Raw genomic sequence first — 14,420 nt, forward strand, 5'->3', positions numbered from 1 at the left:
AATTGTCAGTGCCTTTTTGATTTTATTGTGTTTGACAATATATTTCCTCTAATACAAACTCCGTCCCATAATGCTCGTCGCACAGCGTTCACAGAAAAAAATCCATTTGGTTGTTTGCTAAAACACGGGCAGGAAGGGAATCAGTCTCATGGAAGGAACTTGGTTGAGTCAAACCAAATTTAGCTTATTCTTGTGAGTTAGTATAACAACAAAGTGCCAAAAAACATAGCAGTATAAACAAAGACGATTAAAAAATCAAAATAAAAGGGTATAAAATACTCGTACATAACTCAAAGCGCACAATATAATGCACATCATAACCACTGTGTAAACTCTGGAAGATTGGAATAAGAGGAAACAACTCAGTCTAATACAGTATATATGGGGCTATAACCTTTGGAGAAGTAGGAGGCGGCTTAACAAACCACATGTTCCAAGGCAGTCGGACAGCACCATCGCAGACTTCAGTTTCCAGGATCAAGTTACAAAGACACACAAAAGTCTATTTGCATTCCATTTAGGGCTGAAAAATAAACTGAGGGGGGAAAAAAAACAAAACACACACACACACACACACACACGATAAGAAGAGCTTGTTTTTCTGAACTCCTTTATAGTCTTTCTCTGATAAAAGTCTGTTTCATCCGACTGTCTCTCCATCCCTGAAGTGGCATCTAGTCTGGGAAGCGCTGGCAGGCCTTTTTCCAGCGGCAGGCCGTGCACCACTGATCCTTGCGCTCCACGCCGTACACCTTGCGGCATTTCTTGGCTTCACCGCGACCTTTCCTGGAACAAAAAAATCAAAATGGCAAATGTGTGTTAAAGATCCATTCTGATGAAATTACTGGTTTGGTATTTTTAACATGTTCTTGTAGAATTTTTCTCGTGATGGAGGACTCAAATTTGCATTTCCAACTAAAGTTGTCTTGCCATCATCTCGTCAGCAACCAGGCCCTCCTCTATTTTTCAAAGTACAAGTTTCATTTTTTTCTTGCATAGTTTGGTCAGGGGTGCAACTTCTACTTAGGTGACACTGAAGCTATGGACACACCAGGCACAAAAACATATGTAAACGCGGAAGGCAGAAATGCGCAGTAAGGCCCGTTTACATAGACTTTTCTTTGGAAGTCGTCACTTAAACGCCCCTTGCCATTTTTTTGGCTGCTGCTGCTGTGACCACTTTGTGGGCCATAAAAATGACGGTAGACCCACACACGGCTTTGTTTTCCTCTTCTGAGCTGCATCTGGCTGAAAACTAAACAACTGGATAGCTTTAATATTAATCACCATTTTAGTTGCACCTATAATGTTAGGTTGGGGTAGGCCTGCATAATAAATTGCATATTTATTGCAAAATCAAGCTGTGCAATACACATCTTGCATCAGCCGGCGAAAATTGCGACAAATGGTAAATGTGCTAAAACAACCTTATGGCAGCTGGAATTATTTAACGGAACAAATAAATCCCTTTATGCATTTGACCAAAGGGATGCACCCCTTTTATGTTAGATGCTTGCCTCCTACACAGACGAGCGTCATTTGGAGTTTCATTTAAGGTTTGTCGACTCTTTTTTTAAACAAACCTATTTTCTTGTTTATCGCAAGTTATATCGCCGTCGCAGCGTTGATCATTTTTATGGCAAATGGCGAGTTTTCCTCACATCGTGCAGCCCTAGTTGTGGAGGTATGTGAGGCTGTAAGCTAGTGGGAGTGCATGTAAATAGAGAGCTCTCAGCAATGGGGAGAGGGACCGGGTTTCTCCGCACCAACAGTCACAATTTAGAGGTGAATTTCTGCTGAACTCCTGCTGCCCTGCAGAAACTATGTCTTGGAAAACGCAGGTTATTCGTTATTTTGACAAGATCATAATTAAAAGACCACTGGAACCCCTGTTGATCAAAAGATGACTGAAGTGGGACCTTAAGAGAACTTCCTGTCAGCACAGGAGAGTGGACTGTGACAACAAACCGAGTCTGGATACCTGAAGGTGCAGTGCGTGCGGGATGGTGATGCGCTGATGGGCTGCAGCCGGTTCTGCTGGAGCCACTGCTCCCCGACGCTGACAGACCGACAGCGAGGCTTCACCAACTGTGGAGACAGACACCCAATGACGTCTTGAAAGAAAGAAAATACTCCTGGAGGAGGAGTTTGACCTGTTTGAGTCAAGCAGAGGTCCTACCTGAGTGCTACTGTTGCCGGAAACAGATGTGGAGGGGGGCCAAGCCTGGCTGCAAGGGCTTCTGGGAACCCCGGATACCTGGACTGGGCTGCAGGCCTGGAGAAGACGGGAAGCAAACGTTTATATTGAGTACTATGAATGAAACAGGTATTGTCATAAAATAACTTTTTAAATTACAGAGTATGTAATTTTTTTTAAACCAATTTTCTATGGATTATATTTTTACTTTGAATTTAGCCTCCTTTATAAAGCACCAAGCTTCCTTCAACTTCTGAGATATTTCAATTCAATTTATTTTCCTATTTGTTTTTCTGAATGAAAACATTTTTAGGAAAATATGTTTAAAATTTAAATTTAACCAAGTCCGTTTAAATTTTGTCTGTAAATTAATTCCTGGATTTTCTTATAACTGTGCAAAATTTCATATTTATCTGAATCCGCATGCTCGACGTACACAAGTCAAGAACATTCTAAAGACTTTGTTCAAAAAACAAGTTTTTGATTTTTCCATCCACTCCATCTGTCTTAACACATGATCCCGTACAATGAAAGCTATTTCTACACGTTGAAAGCATGGCATTAAAATGTAAGCACTTTTAAAGGCTGAATCTGTTGTTAGGGTTGTATTTGATTTATTAAACACTTTGAGCTGCCAGGAAATTGTCTTAGCATGTGCAGAAACATTCATGGTAAGTATTTATCACAGTTTAACGTATTTTTCACACCAGTTTTTAGGATGCAGCATCGAGGAAAGGTCTTTTTTTAAAACTTATGTCATCACTTATGTCATCCGGCTTCATACTGGAGTGAAACAATATTTTGGGGATCTAACAGCAACACCCCCCCCACCACACACACACACTCATATTTACAGAGGATGCTACCACTGATGAGGCTTTATATAGAAAAACAATATGGCTATTATTTACTTAGCAAAACACGGTGGTGGTAGTGTCATGCTGTGGGGGGTAGCAAAACTGCTGGTATTGTTGCTTTCTCCTTGAAAGATACTTTGGCAAAAATACGGTAGTTATTAGGAGAGAATGTGAATATGGACATGGGGAATCAAACCAGCAGCAGCTGCAGAGATGACCTTTGGCCCTACCAAACACTAAAACAGTTTTAACCACTTCAGCAAACATCTGACTAGCAGGGAACATTTGAACAGAACATGTATGCATGGTTTCTAGCTAGGAGTCAAAACAAAAACAACATCAATGAATTAAAGCAGTGGAAAGAATGGGTTAATTATCACTGTTTGCTTATTTGATGCCAATTTAGACACAAAATAAGGAAGAACAGATTATAAAAGACAAATCTAAGACAAAGCTAAGGAAAGTAGTTTGAAGATTTTTTGGGGAAAAAACTGCTAAACTGCCAAACTTTTGAACTTCTTGGTTAATTATTTCCTGTGGTGCTCTCCGAACAAGAGCTGAACAAAGCTGCTCACATCCCGTCCCACATCCCAGACGGAAGTAAAGAGGAGGAGGAGAGTCAGTTAATTCCCCCTCCCAGAGTGTTTAGAAGAGACTCCAGTGAAGCATTTCCATCTACGCACCTGCTCGGCCAAACACTAAACCTCTGGGAGGTGACTCCTAATGCATTTAAAACTTGTATTTGTAGGTGAAAGACTTTCAAAGTAAAAGAGTGGAAGGTTTTTTTTTCCCCCTCTGGCAGGCTGCTCCGTCTAGTCTCCTCTGCAGAGCAGGCGGGCAGACAGCTTGCTCTCTCGCTGTCACAAAGCATCCACTTACAGGCTCTGCAGCTCGGGGTAAATGCAGGTCACCAGTGAAATGTGCTGCTTTATGATGCATAAACAACACTGCAGCTCGTCGGCTCTTTGGAGGGGCTGTCTGCTCGGGGGCGCGGGGTAAGGAGGACATCTGAAACAGCACTGCGGCCGTGTAAGACGAGACTCCAGCTCAGCAGCTCCGGCACAAAGACACCAGTGTCCTAAACGGAGCGCCACCTTATTCATTCTGATCCAGATTGACCTGTTTCTGCTATTTCTTCAGGAGTTATTTATTTATTTATTTGGGGGCGGGGGTCATAAAAAGCAAATTTTTGCTTAAAGAGGTGAGGCAAAGCTTAAACCCTAAATAATCCTGCATAAAATGAATCTTTATTTTTTTGGAAAACGATTGAAGACTCACTCCAATCATCTTTGGATCTATTTTAATTATTGTTCTGCCGTTTCAGCCAAAAGAAAAAAAGAAAAAAGAAAGTGTCGTTTTCTGCAGAGCTCAAGTAGTTTATAAGAAATTCGCCTCTGCGATGTGGGCGGGACTGCTGGCAGAGAGCAACCCCAACCCCTCCTCCCATCACCCGTCTGTTTACATTCTTTCCTGCTAGCTTACAACCCCTCACGCCCCCAACCCACCATTATTGGTGAAACGAAAACATCGAGCAATATTGGAGCTATGCAGTACAGTTTTATCCATCAGAATGGAGCAGAACAGGGAGCTTGTGACCCGCCCACCGTATTTTCTACGTCACAAATACGTTCTTTTTCAAACTGCATTTTTTTGTCGGCTCCTGATTCACAATGATTTGAGTAAAGAAATATTCAAAAATGCATTTGTTTCCTTAATTTTTTCCATAAATGTCCACCGTCATTAAAAAAATACACCAAAAGCACACTTTAGTCTTTAGGAATTGGCATAACCCTAAATAAGAAAATGCTTTTAAAGACTTGAATAAAACAATTCATGTATTTTTTGAGCTTCTAAACTAGAGATATTTGGTTGAAAATATAAAAACAAATTATTACTTTCATTTCTTTGGTTTAGAAGCCAAATATGTTTATCTCAATTCAAAACATGTTCTAATAAAAATGTGTGTAACTATGCTACCTAAAATCTTCTTTTTTCAACCAATGCTTTTACTTTGAAACTCTTGACATTTGCAATCGCGTGTGTGTTTAGTTGTCAGTTTAAAGATGCTTGACAGGTATTCAAACTGTTACTTGTGGCATTTTTCTGATGATGGAGGAAATTTATAAATATTAAAATAGAATTTCTGAGTATTTCTTTATTCAAATTGTAACAAGAAGGGGAAGGGGGGGTGGGGTTGCTCTGTGCCACAACTCCCAAAATTCAGATGAACTACTGACAGAGACTGTCCTAGAAAACGACACAGGTTTTTTTTTTGGCTGAAGACGGCAAAATCACAATTGGGACTCTAAGTGGCAGCTAGCATATTGCTAGATTTACCATTTAAAAATTGTGAATTGTGATAGTTGCACTTTAAACGGGTCCCTGGACTGTAGCACCCACCTGGTAGAGATGCTCAGAGTGGATCTGCCAGAAGCTGCTGGGGGCTGACTGGCTGAGTGGACTGAGCCTGCTCGGTCCTGGTCCAGAGCTGGAATTGGACCTGGGCCGGGGAGTCGGGGGCATCTGGAGGTCTGAGCTTGGAGGAGGAGCACAGGGGGCCCAGCTGAGATGGGCGGACGAAAAGGCCTGGCCCAGAGCCTGCTGGGCAGGAGGTGGAACGGAGCAGGCCTCCACAGTCTCACAGCAGATCTTTGTGTAGTAGAAGTCCTCCTCCCTCTGGGACTGGTCCGACCCACTGCTGATTTTGAAGCCAAGGCAGAGCGGAGAGCAGTTTACTTCACGGCAGCCCAGACAGAGAATCTCAACTCCTCCCAACAGAGCCGGAGCTCTTCCATAATCTAAAAATTTTATTCCCTCTTGTTTTTTTAATGCTGTTTTGCTCCCCAAAAAGCTCTAAAGCTATAAACTGTGAGGTTTCCCCTCCATCTCAGAACAGTTGACGGTCAGACAGAGCACACACAAACGTTTGAGTCCGACACATGAAGCCGATCCAAAACTAGGCCTCATTAGAGCAGTTTAGCTCCAAATTAAACTTGTATGACAAGAAAACAGGAGTAACCACGAACTTCCCATTTTGTTACGGACAGATGCTGAGAAAGTATTTCTGCGTTGGTTCTGACAGGAATTATTCATATTAAAAAATACGTCTAATCATCTCTCCAAGGGAGTAAATCAGTCATGAAACATGCTATCAAGTATAGCCTACATTTAAATAAACAAAAAATACATATTTTAAAATATTGAATAACAATTTTAAATGAAGCAATAAGTTGTTTACAATTAAAGTCAAAACTAAAACAGTTTGGATCAAATAATAAGAGAAAGATGCCAACAAGCAATGAAACATTTATAAAAGGCTTGTTTAGGTTGAAAGGAGACAGGAAACTGCCAATTAGGACGACAACAATCCAAAAAAAAGGACGTAATAAAAAAATGATGTAAATATTAGACAAAACTGAACAACAGAATCCAACAAACTTTGATTATGGGGTTTCCTTTTAACAAGCATGGATGTGGATGTTCTTCTGATTGACTGTCCAACTTTCCAAACAAGAAAATTTCATAGACTTCTATTGAGAAATAAACATATATTGCAGCATTTTGTGTACTATAACGCACACTTCAAAACCTTTATTTAAAATAAATGACAGTGTGCCTATAGTCTGTTTTCACGATGCACTCTATAGTGTAGAAAACATGGTTGTCAGTCATTCTATTTGTCAGAATAACCATTCTTTTCTTTTTAACATGTTCTTGCTAATTATAACCCCCCCCCCCCCAAGATATTTTTATTCAAGTTATAAACTGAATAATCAGAAGTCTCAATAAAACATTTGATTAACAGATTTCATGTAGTCTGCTTTCAAGTGGACTTCCAACAAGCTCACTCCTGATTGGTGGGAGTGGTTGCCATAGAAATGAGGACTCAGACAGGCTTAGACCCATCACTGCTTAGTGACAATTCTTGGCTTCAACATGGCGGCGTCCATATTGAGAAAGAAATAGCGCCTGAATTGACTTAATTGGTTGGAGCTGGCGTGAAGCCATTTTCAGAGGGTGTGGTCAAACTCACTCGATCCAGTAGAAAGTCAGTGCTTCTTTTATTATCGAACGAGCAAATAATGAACTAATTGAGGGGAAAGAATGATATTTTTCATTATCTAATACCAATAATCAGCAGTTTAGAGCTTTCTTTCCAATTTTCACAAAATATCTGCTTTAAATAAGACAGCTCAGGTGTTCTTCAGGCCTAAGGAGAATGAAAACTAAGCTCACCCCAGATGCATCACACGGATGTGCCTTTTTATTCCGACGGAAGACGTGAGAACTTTTCTGCAGCTGGGCCACAGACACCTATACACACTTCTGAAAGAGTTCTGGAACAGAAGGAGGACAACAGAGTCAGGAAATGGCTAACGGGGCGTCTTTGTCAGGAGATCCAATCAGGTGGACGGCTACCTTCGGCCTCTTGGCCGTATGCTCCTCCGCCGGCTCCAGTTCCAACTGCAGGCCTTCATCCAGGCTGCTGTCCATCTCAGTGACAGACGGCGACGGGGCCGGACTCCCGTTGCCGTGGTCCCAGCTCCAGTAGCCGCTGCTGCCGCTGTCTGACAGCTCGCCGCCACCGCTCTCCATGTCCACCGACGAGGACGAGGCAGCTGGAGGAGACAAAGTGGGTTTGTGAAAAGCCACCTCCTTGCGACACGAGGTCCAAGAGTTTTAATTAGGGCACCTAAACTGTATTTGAGTCTGCTCTCTGCTGGAGCTCGTCTGTCCCACTCTGACCTGCTGAGGCGGAAAAATGCTTCACTTTATTGTTTTTTAGCTCATCTAGTTTTGAACTAATACAGATGAGCCGTGGGTCATTCTTCGAGACTACCACTTCACAGCTTTCTATGGAGACACAGATCAGCACAGCAGCAGTCACATCCACCCCTCACCCTCTGGCTTAGAACCCCTCACCCCCCCCAAGCAAACATTAGTGGTGCAACAAAAATAGCCGGAATTTCGGAGCTATCCAGCCGTCTGCCCCTGATCGGATTCACAACAATTTGAATAGAGAAATACTCAAAAATGCAGTTTTAAGCCTAACTCTTTTTTGCATGTCCTCCATCATGAGAAAGTTGTCAGAACATGTTAAAAACACCAAAAACAAGATTTTCATTAGAGTGGGTCTTTAAAAATATACATAATCACTGCAGCACTTATCAAAGAGACCTCCCACAACACGTTTCTACTGTGCAGTCCTCAAGCAAAGAGGAGAGTCTTTTTAAATGGATGGACAATGATTTGGGCCACAATGTCTTTCAGAATGTTTGCAAGGTTTGTACAACACTTGTTTACTCCCAACTGATTTCGCAAGTTTAATTAAGGATTGTAATCAATTAAAGTTGCAGAACTGTATTTAAATGACAACTCAACGATGTTATGTTTGTGGGTTCTGTTCTGATCCAATCATTAATTAAAATTGAAAAATTAAAGATGAGAAGTAGGGAGTCAGACCTGGTCCAGGATCTGTTTGTGGGGGGCTCTGGATTACGGGGCTGCAGGACAGACTGGTTAGAACCATGGCTGCCATGATCTCGTCCATCTCCACCGACTCAGGACTCCTGAAGCTGGACGAAGGGCAAAGCAACACATTCAGCTTTGGTTCAAATGTATCAAACGCCAAACTAGTTCCTGGTGCGGGTCTCACCTGTTCTGAACTTCCACAGCTCCTGCCACGTTGCCAAAGTGCACAGAAGACCCGGCATTGTGGAAGGGAGCCGCTTGGCTGCCCTGGCCTGCTGCTTTGCTCTTGTGATGAAAGCTCTCTGCCTGGACACATCTTTGGGTCAGCACCTTCAGAGGGAGGTAGAGATCTGGTGAGCCTATGGTTAAAGCCTGGTTTTTGGTCTTCTCAGTTAATAAGAAGAAATGAAACAACTGTTGAAGCCACATTCACACCACCCTCGGAAACGTGTTTAAGTGGCCACTCTTAATAAAAAGTCTATGTAAATGTGCATTTCGGGCTTCCAGGTTCAAACTCTTGCGTTCACACATAGCTACGCCAGTTTCTCCAATTATTTTCAAGCTCTACGTACAAAAAGTGTGGCCATTGATCACGTCTTACAAGTTTAACCAGGTCAAACTTTGACCGAAGCCGCCCTTCCCTGATTGTCCAGGGGGAACACTGTGGGCTAAACGCAGGTTCTTGAATGTGCGCGACATTCCAGGTGTGTCAGTGGCTTTGGCCTATTTCAATCAAACCTTTAAGAAACCAAAATAACAGCCAGCGATTAAAGTGGAGTTTCAGGCTTTAGCTTTCTCACCAGAGTCTTTTGCCCGTCTGGTCTTTCACCGCCGTGTGTTGCTGCAGAAACGTGTTGGCCAAACGGACAGGCGGCCGTCCCGACTGGCTCTGCTCCAGCTCTGTCCTCTGGTCCCATAGCTGCCATAATGCTGCTGCACACTGTGAAGGATCCCACTCCTCTGCAGACGCACAAAGAAACACGTTTCATTGCATTTTTAATCTTGGTAGCCTGGCAACTTATAGCAGCAAGTCAGTGGAATTCCACTTTTACTCGGCTGTTTACATGAGTTTAAATAAAGAAAACAATCCCTCCACAAACCCCCTTCTAGGAGAAGTTTTCTTTCAATATCTGCACAACAACATAGTTTTTTAAAACAACAATGTGATTTTTTTAAAGGTTTTCAGCAAAGTTGGAAACACCAGTGCTCTCATTCCATCCGCATTTCTTTGCCTGATGGTGTGAAGAAGAAAACCACCCGAGATTTGGAAATGACTGCAGGAAAAGACAAAACCGCAGTCTTGAGCAAACTCAGATAGCGTCTGAAGCGAAGCTTAATGTAGTTTTGTTTTCTGTCTCTGATAGAGCATGTGACAGACATTCCACAGACATAATCTGACGTTTGGCTACAGTGAGCTGAGTCGCACAGAGGTAAAACGGGGGCAAAGCTGCATTCGTCAAACACTGGATGGAACAATCCAAAACAAATACTTGAAAGGTTAATCATTTATGGGATTTTATGGATTTTTGCACAGACAAATATGATGCAATAGAAGTTGCTTGTTTACTTTAGACATTTAAAAAAATGATATATAACTGGAGCATTTTTGCTCAATTTAATAAATTGTATTTTTGATCGTGTTCATTTTTTATAAATAGGCACCAGAGAAAAATCTATCTAAAACAAATGCTCATTTGTGCTGAGAAAATACCTGTTTGCGCAAAATGCTAATTTGTGTGCACACAATACTAATTTGGTCCCACAAATACTACTTCCTGTCCACAAAACACTCATTTGTGTTCACAAAAAGCTATTTCTTCAGCACAAAAAATCTACTAATAAACTACTAAATTGTGGCCACAAAATGCTAATTTGTGTGCACAAAATTATTAATTTAAGGTATTTTAAAAAATATATAATATTAAGGACAAGGAAATTAAAATAGCATTGAAAAAAATGTGAAAACATCAACACAGAAATGTTAAGTTCAGTTGCACAATGTTCCATATTTTGTAGCATAAAAAGTCTTTATCGTCTTGAAACATGAAAACAACTTTTAAATAAAGGAAATAAGATGTGTTTCTTTATTTACTGCTTTCACTTTTTTACTCGTCGAATGTCCCTCCAGCCAATACGGGGGGGGGGGGGGGGGAATCTTTAACTATCCCACATTTTGTGCGCCACCGAATGCAGCACAAAGCCAGACTTTCCCCCAGCTTTCCACCAATCAGCATCGAGTATTCGTAGTAAACAAGCGCCACAGTGTGGGTGGAACTCCGGCGCTGATTGGCTGTTCCCTCTTCTGCCAGATACACACCCCCTTCCAGCAACGTGTTAGGACACGAGTTTCGCCGTGAGGGCAGGAGCTGGACTGGGGGGGAAACGTCCTAAAATAACCCAATTTATTACACAAATAATGACAAAAAAGCCCAAAATAAGGGATAAAATGCACACGAAATGCGTTCTAATTACGTATATGAAAATATAATCGTAGTCTGTGCAACGGCGTTTCTAGATTTAATAGCAAAAGCATGATATTTAATGAAAAATCGACGTTAAAATCGGGTAATCTAAGTTAAATTTAAAGCTTTTCTAATTAAAAGCGCTAAAATTCTGGTTTGAAAGGCTTTGGCGCGTCAATAGATTCAAATGAATGACATTGATTGTTTTCAATGAAAAGTAGGGCGGTTTTGTTTGTTTCAACTCTATTAGTTTTACTTTTTGCTTTAAAAATATTTATTTTAAAAGTGGGGTTGTCACCCGTGGGTTCCTCACTCATCTCCACCCGGTAATAACGCAGATAGCGACAAGAAGCAACACCCCCCTCCCCCTGCTCAGACAGAGACAGCAGAGAAGAAAACTGCTTTTATTTTTCTAATTTGCCACAGTAAATACAAATAAAAACCACGCTGCGGTCAATTCTGGAGGCGTTTTCCATTGGACTTACTCTGGCTGAGGAGAGCTCCGTCCTGCCGCGGCGGGTCAGTGCTGCAGCCGCTGGTCGTCCCACCGCTCGCCGGTTCTCCAAATCTGCCGGAGGGAGAAAAAAAATGGGGGGGTTGGTCGACGACGCGGCTACGTGTCTGCGCACGGCGGACCAATGCCGGGGGAGACAGCTGGGCAGAGCGCAGAGATATGAGCCTGCAGCGCGCCGCGCACAAAAGGATGATCTAGTAGGTGAGGGGTTACAAGAACAGCAGCAGCATCCTCTGCCTGTCTGTCTGTCGGTCGGTCGGTCCGTCTGTTGGTCCACAGAAGGCGCAAATCCGCCTCGCTGATGTGTTTACAATGACATCAACATCCGGCGTGGACGGCACAATGGAAAACGGCGTTTTTGCGCGCAGAAGCATATTTTCAGCCATAATCAGTAAACACCGTTAATCGATGTATCCAATCAGATCGGTCAGACTGAGACAATCGACTAAATAACTTGATCTATAGTATAGAAAACGACATCATAATGGTATAGATTCTATACCATTGTGATGTCGTTTCAAAATAAAATAAATATGAAATCAATATTGGAAGTACCATTTGGACTGAATCACATATTTTACTATAAGGTAAAAACAACCATCACAGCGGACAACGTACATATGACGCTAGCAAAACGTGATCAAGCCAGGATCACAGTTCAATGTTTGTTTTGACGTGACCATACAGTGTGATAGAACGTTCCACGTTTATTTATATGCGGACAAACAACAGTGGGCTGAACTTTATTAAACTAAAATATGAGTGGATTTACCATTAATTCTTGTCTACATATCTGATTTACACTTGATTATCTTGCAAGAAATACAAAAAAATGAATCCGATCATTCAAAATGCACTAACATAGACTATAACTTCAGTCAGCCATTTATGATATGAATTAAATTGTTGTGAAAATAAATCAATACTCTCCTAGTATATGTGTGAGGCCTGCCCTGTAATAAAAAAGGATCAAATTACGCATTCATTCTTGTGTATTTTAACAAAACATTTGATATTTTCATGCAAATTTAAATCACAACCCAACATCACTGTTGCATTTACCATTTAAACCTTCCGGGTTGCACAAAAGTGCATTTAGCAGACCCGTTGCATGTGTGTTGTGAAGTCTGTGTGTTTGTTTCTGTTGGAGAGACCGGATTAGTGTCGGCTGTCTGCACCCTCTCTACCAGACCTCCAGTCAGCAGGGATTTCAGGGTCTGAGCACCAACAAAGTAGGAGAGAGTAATCCAGGCCTATAGACCCAATCTGATTCCTGAACCAGACGGAATTCCTTCTCTTCTCACGTTGGCTTCATTATCGATGCTGTAAAACGTCGATGGAGCGCCTTGGCTAGACTGGGATTATAAATGTTGACCAGATTATATAGTTTAGGTTAAACCAAATCAAATCTGCATACTAGTCATGGTATGCTCTGATAAGATATGAGCAAACTAAACAACAATGATGGTCATCAGAAACGCTGACGTCGGTTTACTTCTGATAGGTAACTGTATAACCTAAAAAATAAGTTGATTATCTTGGTATGATAAAAAAGAAAGACATTTAAAATAGACTTTTATAGAAAATATTGAATTCATTTTTTCTATAATCTAGTAGCCTTTTTGTTTTCTACTTTAAAATTTGCTCAATTCGTCATTAGTCTTTAAAACTGTCTTTATAACAAACCTTGGTATCCATCTTTTTAGTACAACCCCATTACACAATAATCCCACAATGAACTTGAAACTTTCAAAAAAGTGTAATTCTGTTGTCTTTTTATTACTGCAAAATTCCCAAAAATTGAGATTTGGCAGTTTTTATGTTCAATAACATAATATAAAATGTGTAGGGATAAAATAATAATGTATGAATCCACAAACAAAGCAAAGTCAAAACAATGTCAAGAGTGTCTAAAATTGTAAAACAGTCTAGAATTTATTCCAAGTGGTATAAGAAGTATGCGACTACTAAATAGATATGCCAAAAGGCGAACAAAAAGATTTCTTAAGTTTTTTTTACACCAAAAATTTCAAAGCAAAAAACTTTTTTGAAACATTCACGTTACATATGGAATGAAAACAATGCTTTAGTATCCTGGAATTTAAAAACATTCAATGTTTTTTTCTTTTCTGAAAGACTGCATTAATCTGGACTAAAGCTCCATTTCAAAAAGTGGCGTCCTGCAGCCTCATACCTCCTCTTGCTGTCTGGTCTTTCTGGTACAGGAGAGAGGGAGAGGGTGAGAGAGGTTGAGAATGGCATGTGAGGGTGTATGTGGGGCGACACAAAGGGGTCAGGAATGGAATGAGCTGTAACTTTTGGAGACTCACAGTAACCAAAAAACATTTACAATCACAAATGTGTTTTCTGTTTTAAAGTGGTTTTGTTCCATGGATACTTGGCTGTGTGTTCCCTATGATCCTTTATGTTTTAACCTTGTAGTTTTGTCTTTGATCTCAGTTCTAACATTTTACAGGTCTGTGCTGTTTGCCCCACATGTGATATGTTTCTAAGTTTACATCAAGTGGTATACAAATGAATCTGATTGGTTTAGTCGTGAAATATTTAAGACTCACTCGAATCAAAATTGTGTTTTCAACATGTCCTTGTGGCCTTTTTCTGATGATGGGGGACATATTTAAGGAAAATTTTGCTTAAAATTGGATTTCTGAGTATTTCATCATTAAAATCCTTGTGCATCGGGAGGAGACAAAAAAAATAGCTTCAATATTGGTCGCCATTTTTGTTGCACCACTAATATTAGGTTGGGAATATGAGTGGCTGTTAACTTGCAGGAGAGCATGTAAACAGAGAGCTCTCAGTAATGGAGAGGGGAAGGGGGGATGGCGTTGCTCCACGCACCCGGTTCCCCTTCCCCTCAGGTGAATTTCTAATGAATTACTGTCGCTCTGCAGAAA

The 14,420-nt window shown here is 41.1% G+C and overlaps 1 protein-coding gene across 2 annotated transcripts; it reads right to left on the bottom strand.

The window, feature by feature from the left end:
• Positions 1–2: 2 nt before the first annotated feature.
• znf395b (zinc finger protein 395b) lies at positions 3–11,826 on the bottom strand. 2 transcript variants are annotated; one of them, XM_011491765.4, is made up of 10 exons: positions 11,474–11,826; positions 9,327–9,486; positions 8,711–8,856; positions 8,518–8,630; positions 7,474–7,673; positions 7,291–7,391; positions 5,455–5,752; positions 2,180–2,275; positions 1,982–2,088; positions 3–786 (listed from the first exon to the last, which is right to left on the bottom strand). In XM_011491765.4, exons 2-10 carry the CDS (start codon positions 9,450–9,452, stop codon positions 675–677), a joined length of 1,299 nt encoding a protein of 432 aa, XP_011490067.1. In that variant the 5' UTR covers positions 9,453–9,486; positions 11,474–11,826; the 3' UTR covers positions 3–674. The 2 variants fall into 2 exon arrangements, with proteins under 2 accessions (XP_011490067.1, XP_011490068.1); XM_011491766.4 differs by having other exon boundaries at positions 5,455–5,749; positions 11,474–11,788.
• Between the last annotated feature and the right edge of the window lie 2,594 nt (positions 11,827–14,420).

The sequence above is a fragment of the Oryzias latipes genome, chromosome 24 (genome assembly GCF_053564925.1).
Source record: "Oryzias latipes strain Hd-rR chromosome 24, Olatipes_Hd-rR_3.1".
Classification (NCBI taxonomy): domain Eukaryota; kingdom Metazoa; phylum Chordata; class Actinopteri; order Beloniformes; family Adrianichthyidae; genus Oryzias; species Oryzias latipes.